General features: G+C 36.3%; 2 protein-coding genes across 2 annotated transcripts; both read left to right on the top strand.

The window, feature by feature from the left end:
- Nucleotides 1-49: 49 nt before the first annotated feature.
- Nucleotides 50-6767, top strand: LOC126970803 (centromere/kinetochore protein zw10 homolog). The gene is made up of 4 exons (XM_050816921.1): nucleotides 50-1669; nucleotides 2728-2931; nucleotides 3754-4019; nucleotides 6542-6767. The coding sequence occupies exons 1-4, from the start codon at nucleotides 181-183 to the stop codon at nucleotides 6752-6754; spliced, it is 2172 nt and encodes a 723-aa protein (XP_050672878.1). The 5' UTR covers nucleotides 50-180; the 3' UTR covers nucleotides 6755-6767.
- Nucleotides 6768-15450: 8683 nt separating this feature from the next.
- Nucleotides 15451-17554, top strand: LOC126970772 (adhesive plaque matrix protein-like). The gene is made up of 2 exons (XM_050816844.1): nucleotides 15451-17158; nucleotides 17546-17554. Exons 1-2 carry the CDS (start codon nucleotides 15740-15742, stop codon nucleotides 17552-17554), a joined length of 1428 nt encoding a protein of 475 aa, XP_050672801.1. The 5' UTR covers nucleotides 15451-15739.
- Nucleotides 17555-21232: the final 3678 nt, after the last annotated feature.

The raw sequence follows: 21232 nt of genomic DNA on the forward strand, positions 1-21232 counted from the left end.
ATTATTTACTCTTGCTACCGTCTGTTTCTGGCTTCGACAAGTTGTTATTTTGAAATTTGAAATTATTAGGCAGGTACCTATTTACCTGCCACCATATTTAACTTTATAAATCTTATCGTTATAATTAAAATTGTAGTACCTAAAACTTATTTAAAGTCTCGTTATTTTCGTCTCTTCATTATGAGTACAGTGAGCCCTGAAAATAATACAGTACAACCAAATAAAGATTATAAGAAGCAAAAAGACCAACTTTTAACTAAAATACGTGAATTAACAGAAAAAATTCAACTACTTTCATTTGCCTTGCATCAGAATATTGTTGATTTGTATCTCAACTTCACTCCAACTAAAAGCTTGGAGCAGTTGAATTACAAGAACAGAAAAGCCAACATTTACAATGAATACGAAACGATTCAAAAAGACGTGTCCTCATTTGAAAATAAATTTAAAACAGAAGAGTTTTTGACTTATTTCAAGAAATTGAATGATTCTCAAAAACATTTACAAAACTTGTGTGATGTTGCAGAAGGTAAATATGTGTTAGATAAGGCACATCACGAAATAGAGAGATACAATTACAGTGAGGCTATTTTAACAGTTAAGCAACTGTTAGATAAATTACTTTTGTTAAAATTTGAAAGCAATTTGGCGAAAGCACTTACAAATATGATATCCCAAGCAGAAAATCAAATAGCAATTTATAAAGCTCAACTAAATATAGAATGGGAAGAGATATTTACTTGGACAGAACAAAGAGGTGTAAATCAATTAACATACTCTCTAACAGTACAGCAAAGTGATCTAATTCTAATAAAGAAAATATTAAGATCTCTGTTTGAAGCAGAATGCCTCAATGCAGAGCTGGGTTTGTTTTCTGATTTCTTTATAAATAAATTACTACATAATGTAATTAGACATAATTGTGATATATTTACTGATGATCATGTCGGTGCATTAGTTTTCAATATTAAAATTGATTTGAGTGATCAGTCAAAGCCAAACTTACAAACGATTGTAAATAATTTAACAGCTGTGTTTGAATTCCTGCAGTCGACACTTGGCTCACTACTAGAAACTGAAACAACATTTATTGAGATTTTCGCCAAATCTATAAAGACACAATTCTTCTCTAAAATAATTGAGGATTGCATTAGAAATAACCTACCATCTTGTGAGAGTAGCTACGAAAACTATAAAAACATTGTCATAGAACTTGAATCTTTTAATAAGTTTTTAGTTGATTTAAAATTTGTTGAAGCAAATAAATCACCACTTGATAAGTATATCAATGACACAGAATGTGTATTGTATAATAAAAAGTGTGATAAATTGTTAGCCGATGTGCGGCAACTGATGAATCAAAGTCTCTCATATCAAACTCTTACAGTAGGAACTGTATTCGATACAGAAAATGAGTCTTTACTTGATGTCACTCAGAGGTGTGTCGCATATGACCTTAGTAACCCATTGTTCCTACCTAAATGTGTTATATCACAAAATGTTAAGAAAATAATGACAATAATCACAGAACACTTGGAAGAATGTGTCAAACTGCCTGAAAAGTACAGTAATAAGCTTGTTACTTATATTAAAAAGATAGCTGTTATGTACCAGTCTATAGTACCATATAAATTTAAAGTCAATCTGGAATGCTGCCCTTTGGACATAGGTAAGACAAGCATATTTTTTAATCTTACTTAGAAAATAGTTATTTGTTCAACAAGTGAGCAAAGTTATTTTTTGCTGCGAGTGCTGCAAGACAAAAAAAAAAATTGCTCTCATGTGAAACATACAACTTTTCACCTCAACTACCGAGAAAGGTGTTATAGGTTATAGTAAGAGAAACAATTAAGATAGTAAATTGGCTAAAATGAGTTTCGGAATGCACTGGATCACATTGTTTATTTTTTAACACGGAGTAATTCCCAGATGTATGGTCACATGGGGTTCGAAATTTAAATCACTTAGCCTCACGAGTATTCACGTATTTTCGTGGTGAGGTGAAAATATATTTAACATTCTTACTTGTGATAAATCAATAGGAACCTCTAATAATGAAGATAAACACATAAAATCAATTCTGCAAGAAAATACTTGTGTTTCAGTTTAATTAAAAATTGATTTGGTAGGTATTTCTACATTGTTTGCATTTTCAATAAGGGCCTTCTAGTTCAAAAGCATGTTTATGGATACAATTAATACCATAATACCACCAGGCGCCATAATACATCTACTACACTCAACACCTAATGGAGGAGGGAAATTTTCATGGAAAAATGAAACCCTGATCCCATGTCAGGTAAAAGTTAGCCTTGTTTTCTTCTTTCGCCTATTGCTTCATTGCTTACTTATGCATTACATTGTAATATTCTGCATTATCATATCAGCCGGAAGACACCCACTGCTGGACAAACATCTTTCCCAAAGATCTCCATGATGATCAACCCTATATTGCCCTACTGGGGCTGCCAGGATCAGTGTCTTTCATTTTGGGGGGTTTTGCAATGATCGCCATACTTGGCAGGTGGGTTGGCAACCACAGAAGATGATTATGCTCTCTCAGATAGATACTGCTGCCCATACTCTGTTCTATATTCCTTAGCCATCTCTTTATGACACCCACAGAAGGTTATGGTGTGGTTCTATTCTGGTGTGACACCGCACACATATGTTCTATGTGGCAATAAAGATTTTATTTATTTATAAGTAATAATTATTTCATTACAGCTTTGTTCTTCAACAACTGCTTCTACTTGGCTCATAGCCTGCTGGGACCTCCATGGAAAAACACCCTGCCAGCACCATTGGCTGACTTTCTTAATTTAACCCTCTTGGAGTGCATACAAGACCTCAGAATAGTTGGATTAGAGAAGATTTCGATTTATTTGCAAAGTAGAAAAAAATTTATAATAGAACAAATGGAAACTAATGGTAATTTTTTTAAAACTATCATGAGAAAAGTATATTTTTGTGTTGTGTAGTGTTGATATATCCTTAATATATATAAATTATGTGACACGTTTTTTGTCCGCGATGGACTCCTAAACTAATGAACGGATTTTAATGGGGATAACTTCATGGAGTGCAGTTTGGTCGAACTTGAGAGATAGGATAGTTTTTATTTGGATTTGGGACCCATAATTATTTTTATTTTCAATATTTGTTTTGTATGGACATATTTTCTATGAGAGAATTTCATTATAACAACAGGGAGCATTTTTTATGAAATAATTCTTGATGTTTTGAAATATTATTGGTGAATTCGTATAAAACAGTATTTTTTTATTATCTACAGAACAACGTCTTTCGAGTCAGCTAGTATAAATATATTATTCCATTTAACACACACAAGTATTAATATTAACATACACACATATTGTCTACCCATTAATGTACCTACCACCTCTACTGTAAAATGTGACTTGCAATAAAATATTTTGATTTGATTTATTTGAAAAAAAAAATATTCATTTAATATAAGATAATTTTTTTTGCATGTGTTGGTATATATATATATCCAGTGGTAGTAATATAGATTTTGTATATTTTGACAACACAACAATGTTAATTTTCATAAAGATAAAATAATAATTTTTATGTAGCAGCAATGTACCTACACCATACCATCAAGTAAGCCATATGCTTTTCTATAAATATTGAGTTACATGAAGTTTATCGTCCTACTGTATAACTAACACCAGTTTGTTTATCCCATTTTAAATTTATATGTTAATATAAGATCTCTTTTTCCAGAATTACCATGGACACTAGAGTCCTATGACACATTTAACTTTGGAGTGAATAGTTCTCTCAGAATAATGAAGGAGTTGAAAAGCAATTGGTACAATATTCTACCACACAAGATGTATGAACTGGCATTATGTACTTTGGTTCAAGCACTGTGTCAGAGTATGGTAGGCAGAATATTTGCCGAATCGACTCCTGTCAGTGAGAAACTTGTTTACACCCTGGCAAATAGGTTTATTGATACAGCTGAGGAAATTAAATGTTTGTTTGAGGTGAGATTATTAGCACACTTATTTACTTGATATTTATTTTTCTAACTTTTAGGGATAATTTATCAGAGTGAATTTTATAATGACGACTGACCCGGACGTTAGTTGGTCAACTAACCATTTGTATCATACTTCAGAATAAATTATGCGGTATAATACGTCCTTCCCAGGCTTAGATATTTTCTACCTTACCAAAAATAAATTTATGCTGAATGTTAAAAATATATTATTAGACAAAAATGACATCAGTCAAACCACCTAAATTATTAAAAAACACTCATAATAACAACACACTCACCCAAACACTTACATGATATTTTGCGTATTTTTTTTCCTTTCTCGCTTTGCTATATTTGTTTTATCTCAAGTAGATTATTTATGAATTTATGATTATTTTTTATTGTTTTGCCTATCTATACTAATATTATAAAGCTGCAGTGTTTGTTTGTTTGTTTGAACGCGCTAATCTCTGGTACTACTGGTCCGATTTGAATGATTCTTTCAGTGTTGGGTAGTCCATTTATCGAGGTAGGCTATAGGCTATATATGTTTTTTTTTCTTTCAAAATTAGGGATCCGTAATAAAATTGCTATTTTGTAACACAAGGTGTAAAATCGAAAACCTATTTTTGCGTGCGCTGCAAAAACTATTGACAATAGAACAAAATTATGTACAGGCTATAATATAGGCAATATTTTATTACTTATAAACTATCGCGTGAATTATACTTTATATGGCAAAACAACGTTTGCCGGGTCAGCTAGTATAATATAAAATCACTATTTGCCAATGATTTTTACTTTATCATCTAGCTAATAAGAGATGTAATGTGCTGTAGATTTTACGAAATAAATTAATGATAAAAGACTTCTGTGTATACTATTAGACTAGAAATTTGGAATAACAATTGTGTCGCGATTATGGATCGCGTGGGCGTACAGAGAGGGGAGCAGGCATGGTGAATATACCAAATGCAGATGTAATAATAATGACAATTTTTTATTGGCCACTTTAAACAAAATCGGTAAGTGTTAATTTGTTGAAAACAACGCCAGCTTGCTTGCAGTCGACTAACGGCCGTTCTTGCCGTACTTGAGATAAAAATCGTAGCTATCGTTGACTTTTCTGTGCCAATAAACTTATCGACGGTAACTCACCTTATCCGTACACGCTGCCTGTCAATAGGAGGACGTATAGCTTACCAGCGATAGAAGTTTGTATGGAAATTGCACGCGTCCCAAGATTATTGACAGCTAATTACTGATAGTAGAAGTTAGTAATTTATCTCTATCTGTAGATAGTACGGCCGTAAGCGGGTTCCGGCGTCCGAACCGAAATTCAGTGAGCAATTATTTAAGACCACAGAGCTTGTCTAGTAGTATACATAGTCTTTGGGAATAATAATAAATTTTGAAATAACCAACAAATACTTCATCTTATATTCACAATAATTTAAGTTTATTAAGTATTATGAATGCCATGAAATGTGGTGCTATTTGTATAAAAATAATTTTATCGATATTTAAATAACTGGTAAGTATTTAACTAAATTATGTGGTCTCATTAATCATTAAATTCCTGTATCCCCTAGCTGGGGCAGAAGGCATCCACAGTGCATCTCCATCGCGATCGGTCCTGAGCATCTCTCTTAATTTCACTCCAGGTCCCAGGCTTCGTCAATGACAGTCCGCCGACAGGTTTGCTTTGGACGGCCACGTTTGCGTTTTCCTTGAGGGTTCCAATCTAGGGCTTGCCTCGGTATATGGTTGGGATCCCTACGGAGTGTGTGGCCTATCCCTACCCAGCTCCATTTGCGGCGTTTTATTTGTTGGTCGATTGGGACTTCATGACAGCGTTGCCAAAGATGATCGTTGGAAATTTTGTCGGGCCAGTGAATACCGAAGATATTTCGAAGGCGTCGGTTAACGAAAATCTGAAGTTGATGAGAGATAGGCATGGTGACCTTCCACGTCTCACACCCATACATCAATACGGTCTTTTACGGTGGACCGGAATATTTTGAGCTTAACTCTCCGTGTCAGTTTCCGTGATTGCCATACGGATCGGAGCCGTGCGAAGGTTGCTCGGGCTTTGGCGATCCGTGAAATGATATCCTCTTCAATCCCTCCAGTCTCTGACACGCAGCTCCCGAGATAACAAAATTTGTGGACGCGTTCCACTACCTCTGTGCCATTGAGCAACGGGCCTGAGCTCGTTGCCCCGCACCTCATGTGACTTGACATGTGATAAATAATAACTATATTTTGATTGATTGCATTTATATCGTCTGTATTACAATATTGTTCTTTCTACAAAATATATAAAACAGCATGAGGAATATTTTTGTTTTGTTACCTCAAAGGGCTAAACTTAGGTATTCTAAACAGGACACTAATGGGGCACTGCAGATTAAACAAACACCTCTCAATCCTAGGCCTCACAGATTTCAGAGTGTATAGATTCTGTAATAAATTTAAAATAGAATGTGCCTTTTATTACTGTCTGAAATGGTTTTTCCCTTTCAGGATCATGCAGTGTTAGAAAATAAAGTGGAAATATGGAAGAGATTCGCCAAAATGCCGCAGCTCCTTAAAGCTCAAATGTTGGAAATAGCCGAAATGTGGAACAGTTGTAAGGAGTTGTCTGAAAGTTATATCTGTGAGGAAATCAGACATATTGTTAAGATTCGGTTCCCAGATAATAAATATAGACTTAACATTTTAAAGGAAATACAATGATTATTATTTTGAATTTGTTTTATTGTTAAGCCAGATTACATCCATACATTAAATATCCTAAATTAATAATTTTTGCTTGGTTATCTTTTCTAATGTATTGCTTGCACTAGCGCGAAGGTGAAATGTAAAGCCAAAATTAATAAATATATCAATCTTTGTGACCAAAAGTCATCTTTAATGGATTTATTCGAAAAATTGCATTGGTTTTTCATTGAGATGGTTTCTATAATCCTAATTCACTCAGTCACAACTTGTCACTAGATGGCGTAACTACAAGGAGTATGTAAATTGATTTCCTTGCAATACTGATATATGGAAATGCTGGGAATGTACTTTGTGTTTCGTTTCCCAGCCTTTCAGATTGTATAGGAATGGTGTAACGATCATCAATTGTCACTTAAACCAAAAATACTTTTGTTTTAAGTTTTCAAGGAGTATTCTTCCACGTACTACAAAGCTGTGGAATGAGCTTCCTTGTCCGGTGTTTCCGGGACTATACGACATGAGTACCTTAAAAAAAAGCGCGTACACATTCCTCAGAGGCTGGCGCTCCGGTGATTCCTCTGGTGTTGCAAGAGATTGTGGGCGGCGGTGATCACTTAACACCATCGGGCCTACCATGAACTCTTATTGCGATTCAATTGACAACCTAAAATGAACTGCTTTGCTATTTCGTACCACGACGTGATTAGAGCTATATAATTTAGGTTGACGTCAAATCAACTGATTAAATCGCAATGTTGTCAATTGAATGTCAAAAATGATATCAATTGAATCGCAAACTGATTTAGTTCGTTCATTCATTAGTACCATGACGTAATATTTCAACCTAAACTGGATAGCTTTTATTTGCTTTTGTTTGTCCTCCTATTCCATAAAAAAAGATAGAAACATATCTTATTCACCAATACGGGAACTTCCTACCAACCACCAAACTCTGCCTATCAGATAAAGTATAATATCTAGGCGCCATCTTTGATTATGAATTGAATTGGACGAGCTATATCGATGCCAAGAGCAAAGAATAACATAATTATTGCAACAACACTTGATAAACGTTATGAAGTTACATCAGTTGGTAAAGGGGTTTTGACATGGGGAGAAGAACTGGTAAGAAACTTCTACCACCATCTATTGAATCATATAACAACTTAGCCTATTTCATTTTATATAATTAGGCAATGATGGTGCAGACTAACTACCCAGAAGGGGATCTGAGGGGGTACTTTATGGACCGGAACCACTGTGACTCATACCCTCATGCACAAAACAATGGAGACACAGTGAAGGCAAAGAATGCAGTTGGGGTGATATCGAAGAGGTTTGCTCTCAATCTGATCAGACAACACAAGTACAAAATACGCAAAATGTAGGTATTACTAACCGGCCACTGGCAACATAACAAATCATAGGTGTACAGACATCTAGTGGGAGGCTCCTTTGCACAGGATGCCGGCTAGATTATGGATACCGCAACGGTGCCTATCGCCACCGCATAACTGCCGTGAAGCAGTAATGTGTAAACATTACTGTGTTTCGGTCTAAAGGGACCGTAGCTAGTGAAATTACTGGGCAAATGAGACTTAACATCTTATGTGTGAAGGTGACGAGCGCAGTTGTAGTGCCATTCAAAATTTTTGGGGTTTTTCAAGAATCCTGAGCGGCACTGCATTGTAATGGGCAGGGCGTATGAATTACCATCAGCTGAACGTCCTGCTCGTCTGTCCCTTATTTTCGTCATTCATAAAAAGCCTTTTATGCAGAGGATTCAAGCAGACAGAAGAAACGCTACGTGCTTACAGAGTGCAGGAGTGTTGCCGAACGACGGGAACAAATTATCCCATTGCCGGCATTCGTTCCTGATGCATAAGTCTGAAAAGGCTGCTAGACTTCTGGGATGACCTGGGTTGGTTGCAGTAAGTAGAACGAAAACGTACAATGACCTCATCAATAGGTAGTGAACCAACTCAATTCTTGAATCAAAGTTAACAGTGTTCTAAATCTATCGTTACGCTACGTTCCCGTATTAGGCGTGCAAGAAAAATAATGTTCTGTGAGTGTTAGTGATAATTATAATTGTTGTGCATATGTCTTCGCGTGCAAACATTACGTAAGTGGAACCCAATTGTAACGTACGGAACAGCGGAAACAGGAAACTGAGAAATTATTGTCCACGCTACTTTACATGTAAGTAAGTCACGAATAATGTTTTTAGATACAACATTGAGGAATAAATGCGTCCGCTAATTGCGAAGAACCAGGTTAACCTAGTCCGAGTCAGTCTGTAATATAAAGTAAGTAAGTACCTACTTTTGTAAAAGTTTTTCAGCTATTGCACAGCTTCTATCGCGGGCCTTGAGCGTGGAGACCGAATGCAGAAATTCCGTAACGAAAATAACCTAACACCCCCCACTAGATGTATATAGATATTTCGCCACGGTCATTACAGTTGCCGTGGAAAAGCGGTTATCACGTATGCTTTTTGAGCTAAGGTCCCAGGTTCGAGCCCGGGGTACGTGTTGATTTTTTTTAATTTCTTTATTTTTATTATCACGTTTTTTTTAATTTTTATTATTATGACAAGCATTCTTATTTAGTTTCACCTGTCCCGTTGTCTGTCTGTAATCAAATCTTGCAAGTTTAATTTTACTCACTTCCCGTTTGCTTTTTTTAAAATTAATTTTATCAAAAATAGCCTCAATATTATTACTTTTTTATTTTCATTGTTGTTTTTGAATCCAGAAATTCAAAAGGAAAAAAAATACTGCATAAATAAAATAAATAAATAATTATAATTGCATAAGTTGATAAAAATGCTTTACCGCGGCAGTCCCCGAGTGCCACACGTCTTTTTTTTTTAAATTTGCATGGCGGCCTTTTTGAAATTCGCCATCTTGATTTTCAGCTGTGTTAAACCGTTGCAGCGAGATACAGTTGCTCAGGATGCCGGCAAGATTATGCGTACCACATCCGCGCCTATTTCTGCCGTGAAGCAGGAGCTAGTGAAATTACTGTGCAAATCCTACTACTCCACAGCTGAATATCTAAGTGCTCCGACAGCCTAGGACTGGATTATGATTATTTTATAGCAATAACAATACAATATTTTGTATATTTGATTAAATTGAGCTCCAAAAAAATGCTGAGAGAGTTTCTTGCGCCGCTTCTTCTTTCTCAGAGTGCCTTTTTTTATGGAATAGGAGGACAAACGAGCGTACGGGTCACTTGGTGTTAAGTGATCACCGCCGCCCATAATCTCTTGCAACACCAGAGGAATCACAGGAGCGTTGCCGTCTCTGAAACACCGCATAAGGAAGCTCATTCCACAGCTTTGTAGTACGTGGAAGAAAGCTCCTTGAAAACCGCACTGTGGAGGACCGCCACACATCCAGATGGTGGGGATGATATCCTAACTTGTGGCGTGTCGTGCGAAGGAAGAATTCGGCGGCAGGAATCAGGTTAAACAGCTCTTCGGAACACGCCCGTGATAATAGCGCCATTTGTTTCCAAAGCGGTAGTAGTGTCTAGTATATAAGAAATGACATCAAAAATAATTCTAAAGGAATCAATTTTGAGCAAATAAATGCCTTTTATGCCTTTAAATAAGACTTAACAACATCTTATCTCTCAAGGTGAAGAGCGCAATTGTAGTGCCGCTCAGAGTTTTTTGGGTTTTCAAGAATCCTGAGCAGCACTGCATTGTAATGGGCAGTGCGTATCAATTACAATCACCTGAATGTCCTGCTCGTCTCGTCCCTTATAGTCATAATAAAAATACAGACAGAACGACGGACAGCGGAGTCTTAGTAAGAGGGTTACCCAATATGCACTCAAAATTTCATGAGAATCGGTCAAGCCGTTTCGGAGGAGTTCAATGTTTAACACCATGACACGAGAATTTTATATATTAGACTAGCTGACCCAGCAAACGTTGTATTGCCGATATTAAAATCGCGATACAAAAGTAACTGTTGATCGTAGATGGGTGAAAATTTGAAGTTGTATGTATTTTTTAATGCTGACTCATAATCAAACAAATTTAAAAATAATGTCAAAAAAATTAAAAAAAAAATCGTGTGGACCACATTTAACATTTAGGGGGATGAAAAATAGATGTTGTCCGATTCTCAGACCTACCCAAAATGCAATCAAAATTTCATGAGAATCGGTCAAGCCGTTTCGGAGGAGTTCGGTCCCGCACACCGTGACACGAGAATTTTATATATTAGATACACCTGGATACTCCTAGATAATTCTTGTGATACAAAACATTGGCATTGACAGAGAAAGTAACAAACACGCACGAATGCTATTTATATGTGTAGCGTTTCCGCGCTTGTATCAGAACGTATGTAGCTGCGATCGAAATAAGAAACGTTACTATGCATCGAGTATCGGTAGGTGCAACCCTTACTAAACCCGCGGGAATTATTTGAAAACGCAACCGTTGTCTAGTGAATTGTGATAGTGCAATAATATGGATGAGTGCGTGCGTTATAGTGATATTAATAAAAAGTGTTGAAAGCTAAATAAAAGTTATACATTTTAAATTCATTGCAATGTGGAGTAATTTTATCATGTCACATAATAATGATCTGGCAGGTTTTTTGTTTTTATCAAAATGAATGCCTTGAGAATTCTTTTTGATGTCAATTAATTCGCTACAACTGCTTCGGAAAAAACTGCCAACAATATTATTTTTTGTCGCTTTTTTAAAAATGTCTAAGTCTACTAAACTAGTCATATGCTGTCTCATCGTTTAGATAACCTGCAATTGAGTAATAAGATTGATGATGAAAGAAGGCTTAAAGAACTTGTGTCGGAAGCCATAAATTAAAAAAATATGTCTTTTTTAAAATTTATTTAGAGAAAACGTACGTAGGCTATGACATGTCTGAAAATGAATACAATTGCCCATATAATAATCCGAATTATTAATAATAGAATTTTTAACCGATTCCTTGCTTTTCGTGGTGTAGCTATGAATATTTACTACTATGAGCAAAAATGTTCCGATGTTATGACGAAACCTTTATAAAAAAAAAAAAAGAATAATTAATATTTTTTTCTTAAGAGACTGTCTATAACGCAGCTGATTTAGGTTACGACAAGCTCTCGTCTGCAGTGATAAAACTATAATAATGTTAGCAGCACTTATGTCCTTAAGTTTAACAATAAATATTACTAAACCTAGTCCAATTTATAGCCTATAGTGAAAAGGTAGATGAAAATATGCATGAAGATATAGAATATTCTTTCTTTATTTTATCGAAAATAAGAGTCAATGTAACCAAAGAGATGCTACATTTTGATAAGTGTCTCTAGCGTTTCAATTGAATTTTAGAATTCAACATTTCAATCAATAAAGATTTCATTCATTCATTAATTTCTAATAGATACTATGATTTCGTAAATCTGTAGTCTATGTTTGAAGTTGTCAGTAAGAATTTAAATTGCAATAAGTAGGTATTTAATGTTACGCATTTATGATAATAGCTTACATTAAGGATTGGTCTCCGCTGCGCTCTAGTTGGAGCGTAGGCGCTACCGCAGGCGTAGTCATAAAGAGCGGCAATTAATACTACGCCCAAGTGGGCGTATGTACTCGAACAAAGTGTGACGTTAATGTATCACATGTTCTGTTAAACTTTACTAATAATTGAAACTAAATTGCTGGGTTGCGTAGTAAAACTTTGTAAAAATAATACTACAAGAAATAAGAAAGACACTGGGATCACATATCATTAGTAAGTATTTTGTATTTTATTGATTTCAATGTAAAATAACACAAAGCGTGTGTTACATTTTGAAAGATGTAATAGAGTGTGAAGATGCCACGCGCACAAGCATCTAATTGTTGCCGTAATAAAAAAGCTATTGTTCTTAAGTAGTGCGGTATCTAGTTGGAACGCAGCGGAGACCAATCCTTAATCTAAGGATTATAGGTTATATGTACTTAGTATTATATGGATTTTAATTTTTCTGCATTTATTCTTATAAATTTTTACAATTGCGGAATCGTTCTCATCCAATCTATTTCAGAAATTATAAGTTAAAAGCCAATATAAGCTTCAAAAATTAGCAATAGACACATGATTATTATTACTTAAAGTCTACTATACTAAGGATTCTACAAATAGTTTTGTGTTTTCCGACCAACTATTAATAAGTTTGCGAGATTGAGAGTGCCTTTTTACAGGTCGGTAGTTAATTAAAAAAAAAACGTAAAGTCTGATAAGAAGTTGTTATCATTCATCATGCAATTGGACACTTTGTAATATTTTCTACATTCTGAAATCGGTTTCACCGCACCGCTTAATGAATTCAATAAATTATGTTTTATGACAAATATCTCAATATTAATAAGAATTTTCAATAACTTTAACATTACCAGTATCCATCCACCAGTTATCCATTGGATCTAAAATTGTTCTATAAAGTTAACATTAATTGTAGCTTAGGTTGCCATGCATACTGAAAATCTTGAATATTGTTTTTGAAGTGCTAAAACGGTTCATTATCATCATTTCAGCCGGAAGACGGCCACTGCTGGACAAAGGTCTCCCCCAAAGATAGGGATGACTATAAAAAAACTAAAAACGGTTAAGCAGATGAAATTTAATACTAACGGTGTAGACTCCTTATACCTATACATTTATAATTTGCAATTCAATCAACTGAGGTGAGGAGGCGCGGGATAATAAATGCTCATTTCAATCATAACATATCGTAAACAATCCATACTGACTATTGCGGATTAATATTAATAGATCTGTTTCTAATGTGGCATCAATTAACTTTGTTTGGATTTAGGTGTCTATTAAGTCGTTGCTCTTCACTTAAATTGTGTTTTTATTGTACCTTGCAAATTTCCTCCTTCTGGTCACCCCCAAGTAAGGATTGGTAAAAGAGATATTAAAACAACTGCTTTAAAGTTTAAACTAATGGGTACCTATTCTCACATTAGTAGTTATTAGGTTTCGAATAAGGTTAATTACAGGGAAATGATGAGTGATTTTGAATCTTCAATTTTTTTATATTAACTAATATAATAACATATTTATAATGTATGTTTCTTATAATAATAATGACACACTTTACACAAATTATTTTGCCTAAAATTAGGCATTGCCTTTGCAATGGGTGCAAGACAACAATATATTTAATACGATGTAGGTACATACATTTAACATCCATGACTCGGAAACAAACATCCATATTTATCATATAAATGTAAGCACGGTCTACCCGGATTCAAACCCGGGACCTGTACGACCCATATAGCCACTGGACTGTATGGGTCATCACTTTGCATTTTGTTCATATACTCTTAGCCTAGACTGTCTATTATCATAAACCCAATATCTAAAAATAAACTAATCACAACTGAACTAGTAGGTTGGACAGACCCTCAACGATATTCTTTGCAATAATTGGTAGGTATGTAGGTACTAATAAAAGTGCGTAAAAAAGCTGCAGGAGTTTTTATATTCGACTTGCAGAAGATTATGCATGAACGAAAACTTTAACAAAATGAAACCACGCAGAATAGTACAAGTAAAAAAGAATTTCAGATGTTAGAGAAAAATAATTAAAAACTATATAAAACTACTAACACAAAAAATACAAACGCAAAATAGAAACATATATGCATAATGTTATAGTCTGCTGTTATACTCATTTTTATCAAAAGGAGCTGACTCAGCGTCATGCTGCGTTGGTATAATACCAACAGAGCGGTAATATTTAGATTTATTTTGCTTACGTTTTCTACAATATTTAGTTGATAACATTACCACACTTTAAAAACATTTTCATAAATATTTTTAACTAAAATAGTTAATATTTTAGGTATTAAAGAGTAAATGTGATAGGTATATTGAAATATTGTGTTATATTTACCGGCAAATTTAGTGATTTTTATTTTATTTTCAGACGATATACCTTATTATTGCGCTGGCTGCAATTATCACTAAATGTTCCGGACAAGCAAGAAATGATTCCATCGACCAACTGGCTATTGAGACGAAGACATTTCCTGTATCCACCAACAATACAACTAACATCACCAAACAATTCATTCCAATTCAAATCTTCCCAAAACCAACCAGTAATCAGACATTTGTTTACGAGCAGAGACCGCCAAGTAAACCACCTATTTACCTTACTCCAGACAAAAAGTATTACTATGATGTCCAAAGACATTATTATAAGCCCGTGCCACAGTTTCATGCTGTACCGCCTAGGCCTATGTATCCCAAAGATCCCATGAGGTTTACTGTTTATAAAATGCCCCCAGGGCATCAAGTCCCTCTTCATTATCCTCATCACACATCACCAGGTCCAATATATTCTACGACAACTCCCAAACCAACAGTTATACCGAAAAGCCCTCTAAAAAGTCCACCAATTAATCCAATTACTCCTGTTAAAAGTGTTCCAGTTCCAAATGCAAATGTAATAAGAACTGATTTTCCAAAGCCGACCTATATCTTTTATCCTAATAATATTTCGTTCATAACAACAACAACTACGACAACAACTGTTCCCACAACGACACGACGGCTACTTAGAACAAAGAGAATTTGGCCCAAAAGAATATTAGATAAAATGAATAACAATACAGCTACTAATGACACAACTAGTAATACAACTCAAATTAATGATATTCTGAAAAAGAATGCTACTGATCAATTTGGTTCAGCGAGTTCGCATAGAAGAATATTCGTGAATCAAAATAAAACAACAACAACTACAGATAAGCCTGAAGCGTCGACTAGGGCATATAGAAGAGTAACAAGAATACCAACACACAGATCCACAACGCCAGTGCCAGATTTCGACCATTCAAAACCAAACGATTGGATACCAATCCTCCCGTCCCATTACGCAAAAATTCCAAAAAAGCATACGCGGGTAAAAAGACGTTCTGATTTAACGTATGTAGACGACGAAGATGAGCAAAATTTAGGACATAATAAAGTGATGTACCTGCAATCTTACGGAATTGTGCCGGTAAGAAATTCAATACGGGGCTCACTGGATGATCCTGAAGAAGCAACGAACAATATAAACTATCGCAAGAGACCACGTCGGGTGCCTCCTTCGTATTTACCTCGTCAGATTAACCCCACAAGTCATCGACATGTGCAACAACCATTAACCGAATATCCGCCGGCCTATCAAAATCCTCATTTAATTCGACAATCGCAACAACGACATGTGCAACAACCATTAACTGAATATCCGCCGGCCTATCATAATCCTCATTTAATTCGACAATCGCAACAACCACAGTCTTTATATCAACCGGCTTATGGAACTTCCAACGACTATAGTCATTTGCAACAAAAAATACCTTCATACCAAGCGGCTTATATCGACCAAGATGAATTACAGTATGTACAACAACCGATCCGCCCGATTTCACCGACGTATGCAAACGTACAAAATCTACGCCATGTACAACAACCGTTTTCTTCATTGCCATCTGTTTATGGCCACCAAAATGAACTTCGACAAGTACAACAGTCGCTGCATGCGTTACAACCAACATATGCAAGTGCAAGTGAGCTGCAGCCGGTGCAAGTTGCATCACCTCAACTCAACCACGGATCTGTGGCGGTCGACGACAGCAACAACATAGCAAAGGTACTTACGAAGATTAAACACCATCATCACCATCATCATCACCGTTATATTAAAACGGTTGAGAAACAAGTTAAGGTACCAGTCAAAGTCGAAGTTCCGAAACCGTACCCTGTTGAGAAAAAAGTACCCTATCCAGTCCCAGTAGAGAAAGTAGTGACTGTTGAGAAAAAGGTTCCCTATCCTGTAGCAGTCAAAGTACCAGTAAAAGTAGTAGAAAAAGAATATGTTCCCAAACTTGTACCAGTTGTTCAACAGGTTCCTGTTGTCAAACATGTGCCTGTAGCTCAACCTGTTCCAGTTCAAGTCGAAAAGAAAGTCCCTTACCCAGTTCAGGTCGCTGTGCCATTTGAAAAGGCAGTTCCATATCCTGTGCAAGTCGAAAAAAAAGTTCCATACCCAGTACCTTTTAAGATATACATCCCAAAACCATTCCCTATTTTCAAAAAGGTACCATTTCCCGTAAAAGTTAAAGTTAAAGAACCTTTCGAAATCATAAAACATGTGCCAGTAAAAATACCGTATCCAAAACCATTCCCAATCAAAGTACCCCATCCAGTTCCTGTGCAAGTTGAGAAAAGAGTCCCTTACCCAGTTGAAGTTGAGAAAAAAGTTCCCTATCGAGTTGAAGTTCCAGTCCCGCACAAAGTAGAGGTCGAGAAGAAAGTCCCGATATACATACCAAAGCCTTATCCAGTCGAAAAGAAAGTTCCCTATCCAATTAAAGTCCCATATCCTGTGAATGTTCCAGTTCGGGTGCCAGTCGAAGTGCCAGTGTATATCCACCATCCCTTTCAAATTATCAACGATGATAATTTGAATGGAGGTAGTACAACTCAACATTTGATCGCAGGAGAGCCGTCGGAAACGATGGGACGAGGAGAACAGCAGGAAGCAGTGACTAGTTCCCCGGCTACTGACATCACTGTAGAAACCAGCTATACAGTGTACCATGGAGATACCACACCAGCATCCACAAGTGCATAGACTAAAATTCTAGGTTATTATGGTGAGTGAAAGTGAATAAATCTGAATGCTGTGATAAATGATCAATCTATCTTATAAACGCCTACACTCAAAACGACTTTAACGACGTTGTAAATTTATTAATTAGGTATTTAATACATTGTAAATATTACTAAGTATGAATGACTGTTGAATGAATATTATTTTAATAATTAAATTAATGATTGTCAATTATCAAACATTTATTTTATTTTCGTCTTGCCCAGCCTTGCCTTTCACAGAGGCCAATTTGAAAAGTTTTTTTTTTATCTTTTTAAGGAATAGGAGGACAAACGAGCGTACGGGTCACCTATTGTTAAGTGATCATCGCCGCCCACAATCTCTTGCAACACCAGAGAAATCACAGGAGCGTTGCCGGCCTTTAAGGAAGGTGTACGCGCTTTTTTTTAAAGGTACCCATGTCGTATCGTCCCGGAAACACCACACAAGGAAGCTCATTTCACAGCTTTGTAGTACGTGGAAGAAAGCTCCTTGAAAACCGCACTGTGGAGGACCGCCACACATCCAGATGGTGGGGATGATATCCTAACTTGTGGCGTGTCGTGCGAAGGTCTAATTCGGCGGCAGGAATCAGGCTAAACAGCTCTTCGGAACACTCCCCGTGATAAATGCGGTAGAAGACACACAATGAAGCGACGTCTCTACACAACGCCAAGTAATCCAGCCGTTCACAGAGCACTGGGTCCCCGACAATTCGAGCTGCTCTGCGTTGTACGCGGTCAAATGGATCAAGCTGATACTGGGGTGCGCCAGACCAGAGATGACAGCAATACTCCATGTGTGGCCGGACCTGCGCTTTGTACAGCGCTAGAATGTGGGCCGGCTTGAAGTATTGCCGTGCTCTATTAATGACGCCCAGTTTCTTTGAAGCCAATTTGGCTTTGCCCTCCAGATGGCCACGGAATTTGCAATTGCTCGAGATTTCGAGACCCAGTATTCCGATACTAGGTGAGGCTTTAAGGGAAGTGTTGTCGAAGAGCGGTGATACGACAAATGGGGTTATTTAGTGGTAAACGCGCAAACTTGAGTATTCTGGGGGTTAAATTGGACAAGGTTCAATTTACCCCATTCCGCGACCTTCTTAAGAGAGGACTCGATAGAAGACACAAGTTTGTCCCGGCACTGGTCGACGATTTCCCGAGAGATGCCTGGCCATGGCCCGTGTATACGGCATCACCAGTGCTGTCGTCTGCATAGCAATGACTGTTGGAGGTGTCCAACATATCATTGATATGCAGAAGAAACAGCGTGGGAGATAGCACACAGCCTTGGGGCACTCCAGCATTCACGGGCTTCAAAGTTAAATTTTATTGTAGATTGGTTTAAATTGCCTATTGAAACAAAAATTGTGAGAAACAATTTTGCTTTACAAAAGGGTGTAGTCTATGCCTGCTGTCAACATAACGACTAACTATGATGAACTGTCATTGAACATTTTAAATATGAATTTCAATTGCATATAATATGCTGCGCAGGTGTCTATTTTGTGGCATACATATTATACTTTTTCTATTTTTAAAATTGTATTATGATATTTTGTTAAAGTGGTAGCTAATTGGAATAAATTCTTACAATTTTTCTTCATAACAAGGTTTTTTGTTTGGGAAGCTATAAGCAAAACAAGGCTTTCTTTGGTAATTTTTCATATTCCTTTCATCATTATATTTTTTCTGAAAAACCTATTATTTTTAGTACCTACCTACCTATTATCTTTATGCTTATTACCACGATCCTGAAATACTTCTTCGGTCACTCTTCGACCGTAATTTACCTTTTCCAATTGTTAACAGATTTTATTCAGGTAGATTGCTTTATGGACGAAATACGTAGACGATATATCACTTTAGTAAACTTTTTATGATAAAGAAGGGCAAATAAAGGGAAACAGGCAGACGACAAGTTAACGCGTACCACTAAAAGAACCCCATTTGTCGTATCACCGCTCTTAGACAATAACTCCCTTGAAGCCTCGCCTAGTACCGGAATGCTGGGCCTCGAAACCATCAATCTGGGTCGTCAGGAGGGCAAAATCAGATTGGCTTCGAAGAAGCTGGGCGTCATAATTAGAGCACGGCAATACTTCAAGGCGGCCCACATTCTAGCGCTCTTCAAAGCGCACATCCGGCCACATATTGAGTATTGCTGTCATCTATTTGACCGCGTGCAACGTAGAGTTACTCGAATTGTTGCCGACCCAGTGCTTTGTGAAGGGGTCGTTCACCTGGCATTGCGTAGAGACTTCGCTGCATATTGTGTCTCTTATCTAATCTACGTGAACGGCTACGTACCTACACACCTTGTTAAGGTAGCCTGGAAACATCACGGAAGAAAGGTCACTTCACAGTTGGTACTACGTCTATATAGCATAGGACTGGTGGCAGGAATAATATCAAATAGCTCTTCAGAACAATCCCGTTATTAATGCTGTAGAAGAGACGCAACAAAGCGAGGTCTCTATGCGACACCAAGCGTTCACCGAGTAGGTTCGAGTAACTCTGTGTTGTATGTGGTTTAACCGATTACCGAACTGATATGAGGTGCAACAGTTCCGAGATGAAATCAAAACTCCATATGTGAGCGGGGCTGTACTAAATAGAGCACTTGAATACCGTCTTGAAGAATTGTAGGCACGGATCAAAGTTTGATCATTTGCTGTTGGAACTTTTAATCACCCTCTCTGGTTCTCCAAAAATACGAGCAGATCTGCCACAGACATGGCGGGAAAGACGATGCAATTGTATCATCATACCGTGCCCCGTTAATGATTTTAGCTTCGTGCAAGCGAAATTGATAGAAATGTACATTGCATAAGTTCTAACATTGCGTTTATTCAGGCGTAGCCATTTCACTTTCGTTGAAACGCATTTCCTATTCCGTACTTTTTTCCAATTAGTAGATATGAGTTTCCTTACCTTTAAAATTGATTATTAATTAAATTACTTTTTTCCACTAGGTTAATAAATTAACCTCTAAAGATGACCCAATAGTAAACTATTGGGTCATCTTTAGAGTTTCGTAACAGAACAGGAAAAATGGGGGAAGGTACCGCTCACCCTAAGTGTATTCAAGTGTACATCATTATGTTATTGTGTAAAGTTTAAATTTCTTAATTATTTTAATTCCTAACAAGATGTGTTCGTAAAATTAGGCAAACAATATAATACTTAAATAATATTTATATAAAGCTTACATTTTTTCCAAGATTGCAGAATTTCTTGATTATAGAATTTAAATCTTGTATCATTATATAATATTACGATTTATAAAATCTTACATTGGAACCTATTTCTTATAGCCTCTATTTTAGGAAGACACTTATCTTTTTTTGAAGATTCAAACCTTCATGCAACGCTCTGCAGTAGGTCTTCGCGAAGAAGCAGTGATCTCTTACAGGGTACACAGGTACCTGTGCCCATAAGCTCGTTTTGTCTCCATATACCTCAAATGTTTCTATTGGAAATACAGGAAATAACTACAGTTCAAGGAAAGGTTTGATAAAAAGATTCCCCTCCTATTATGTTTTTTAAACTTTATTTGATTGCTCTCTCTTTATTTGTTATATACTTATTATATTGCTATAATAAGTATATCAGTAACAAAAAATAAACTGTAAACTACCCTCAAATCACGCAAAATAATTTTTCGTGAGGTGTTCCGTAAAAAAGGGATCTAGTAACAAGCGGGTTAATATGGCGCTATAGTTATGTTAAAAATATTGTAATTATTCTTTTGATTTTTCGAACTATTTAAATAAAATATATTTGATGTTTTCTAAATTTTAAGTGACGGAACTCTACATGGATA

This window comes from Leptidea sinapis, chromosome 22 (assembly GCF_905404315.1).
Source record: "Leptidea sinapis chromosome 22, ilLepSina1.1, whole genome shotgun sequence".
Lineage (NCBI taxonomy): Eukaryota > Metazoa > Arthropoda > Insecta > Lepidoptera > Pieridae > Leptidea > Leptidea sinapis.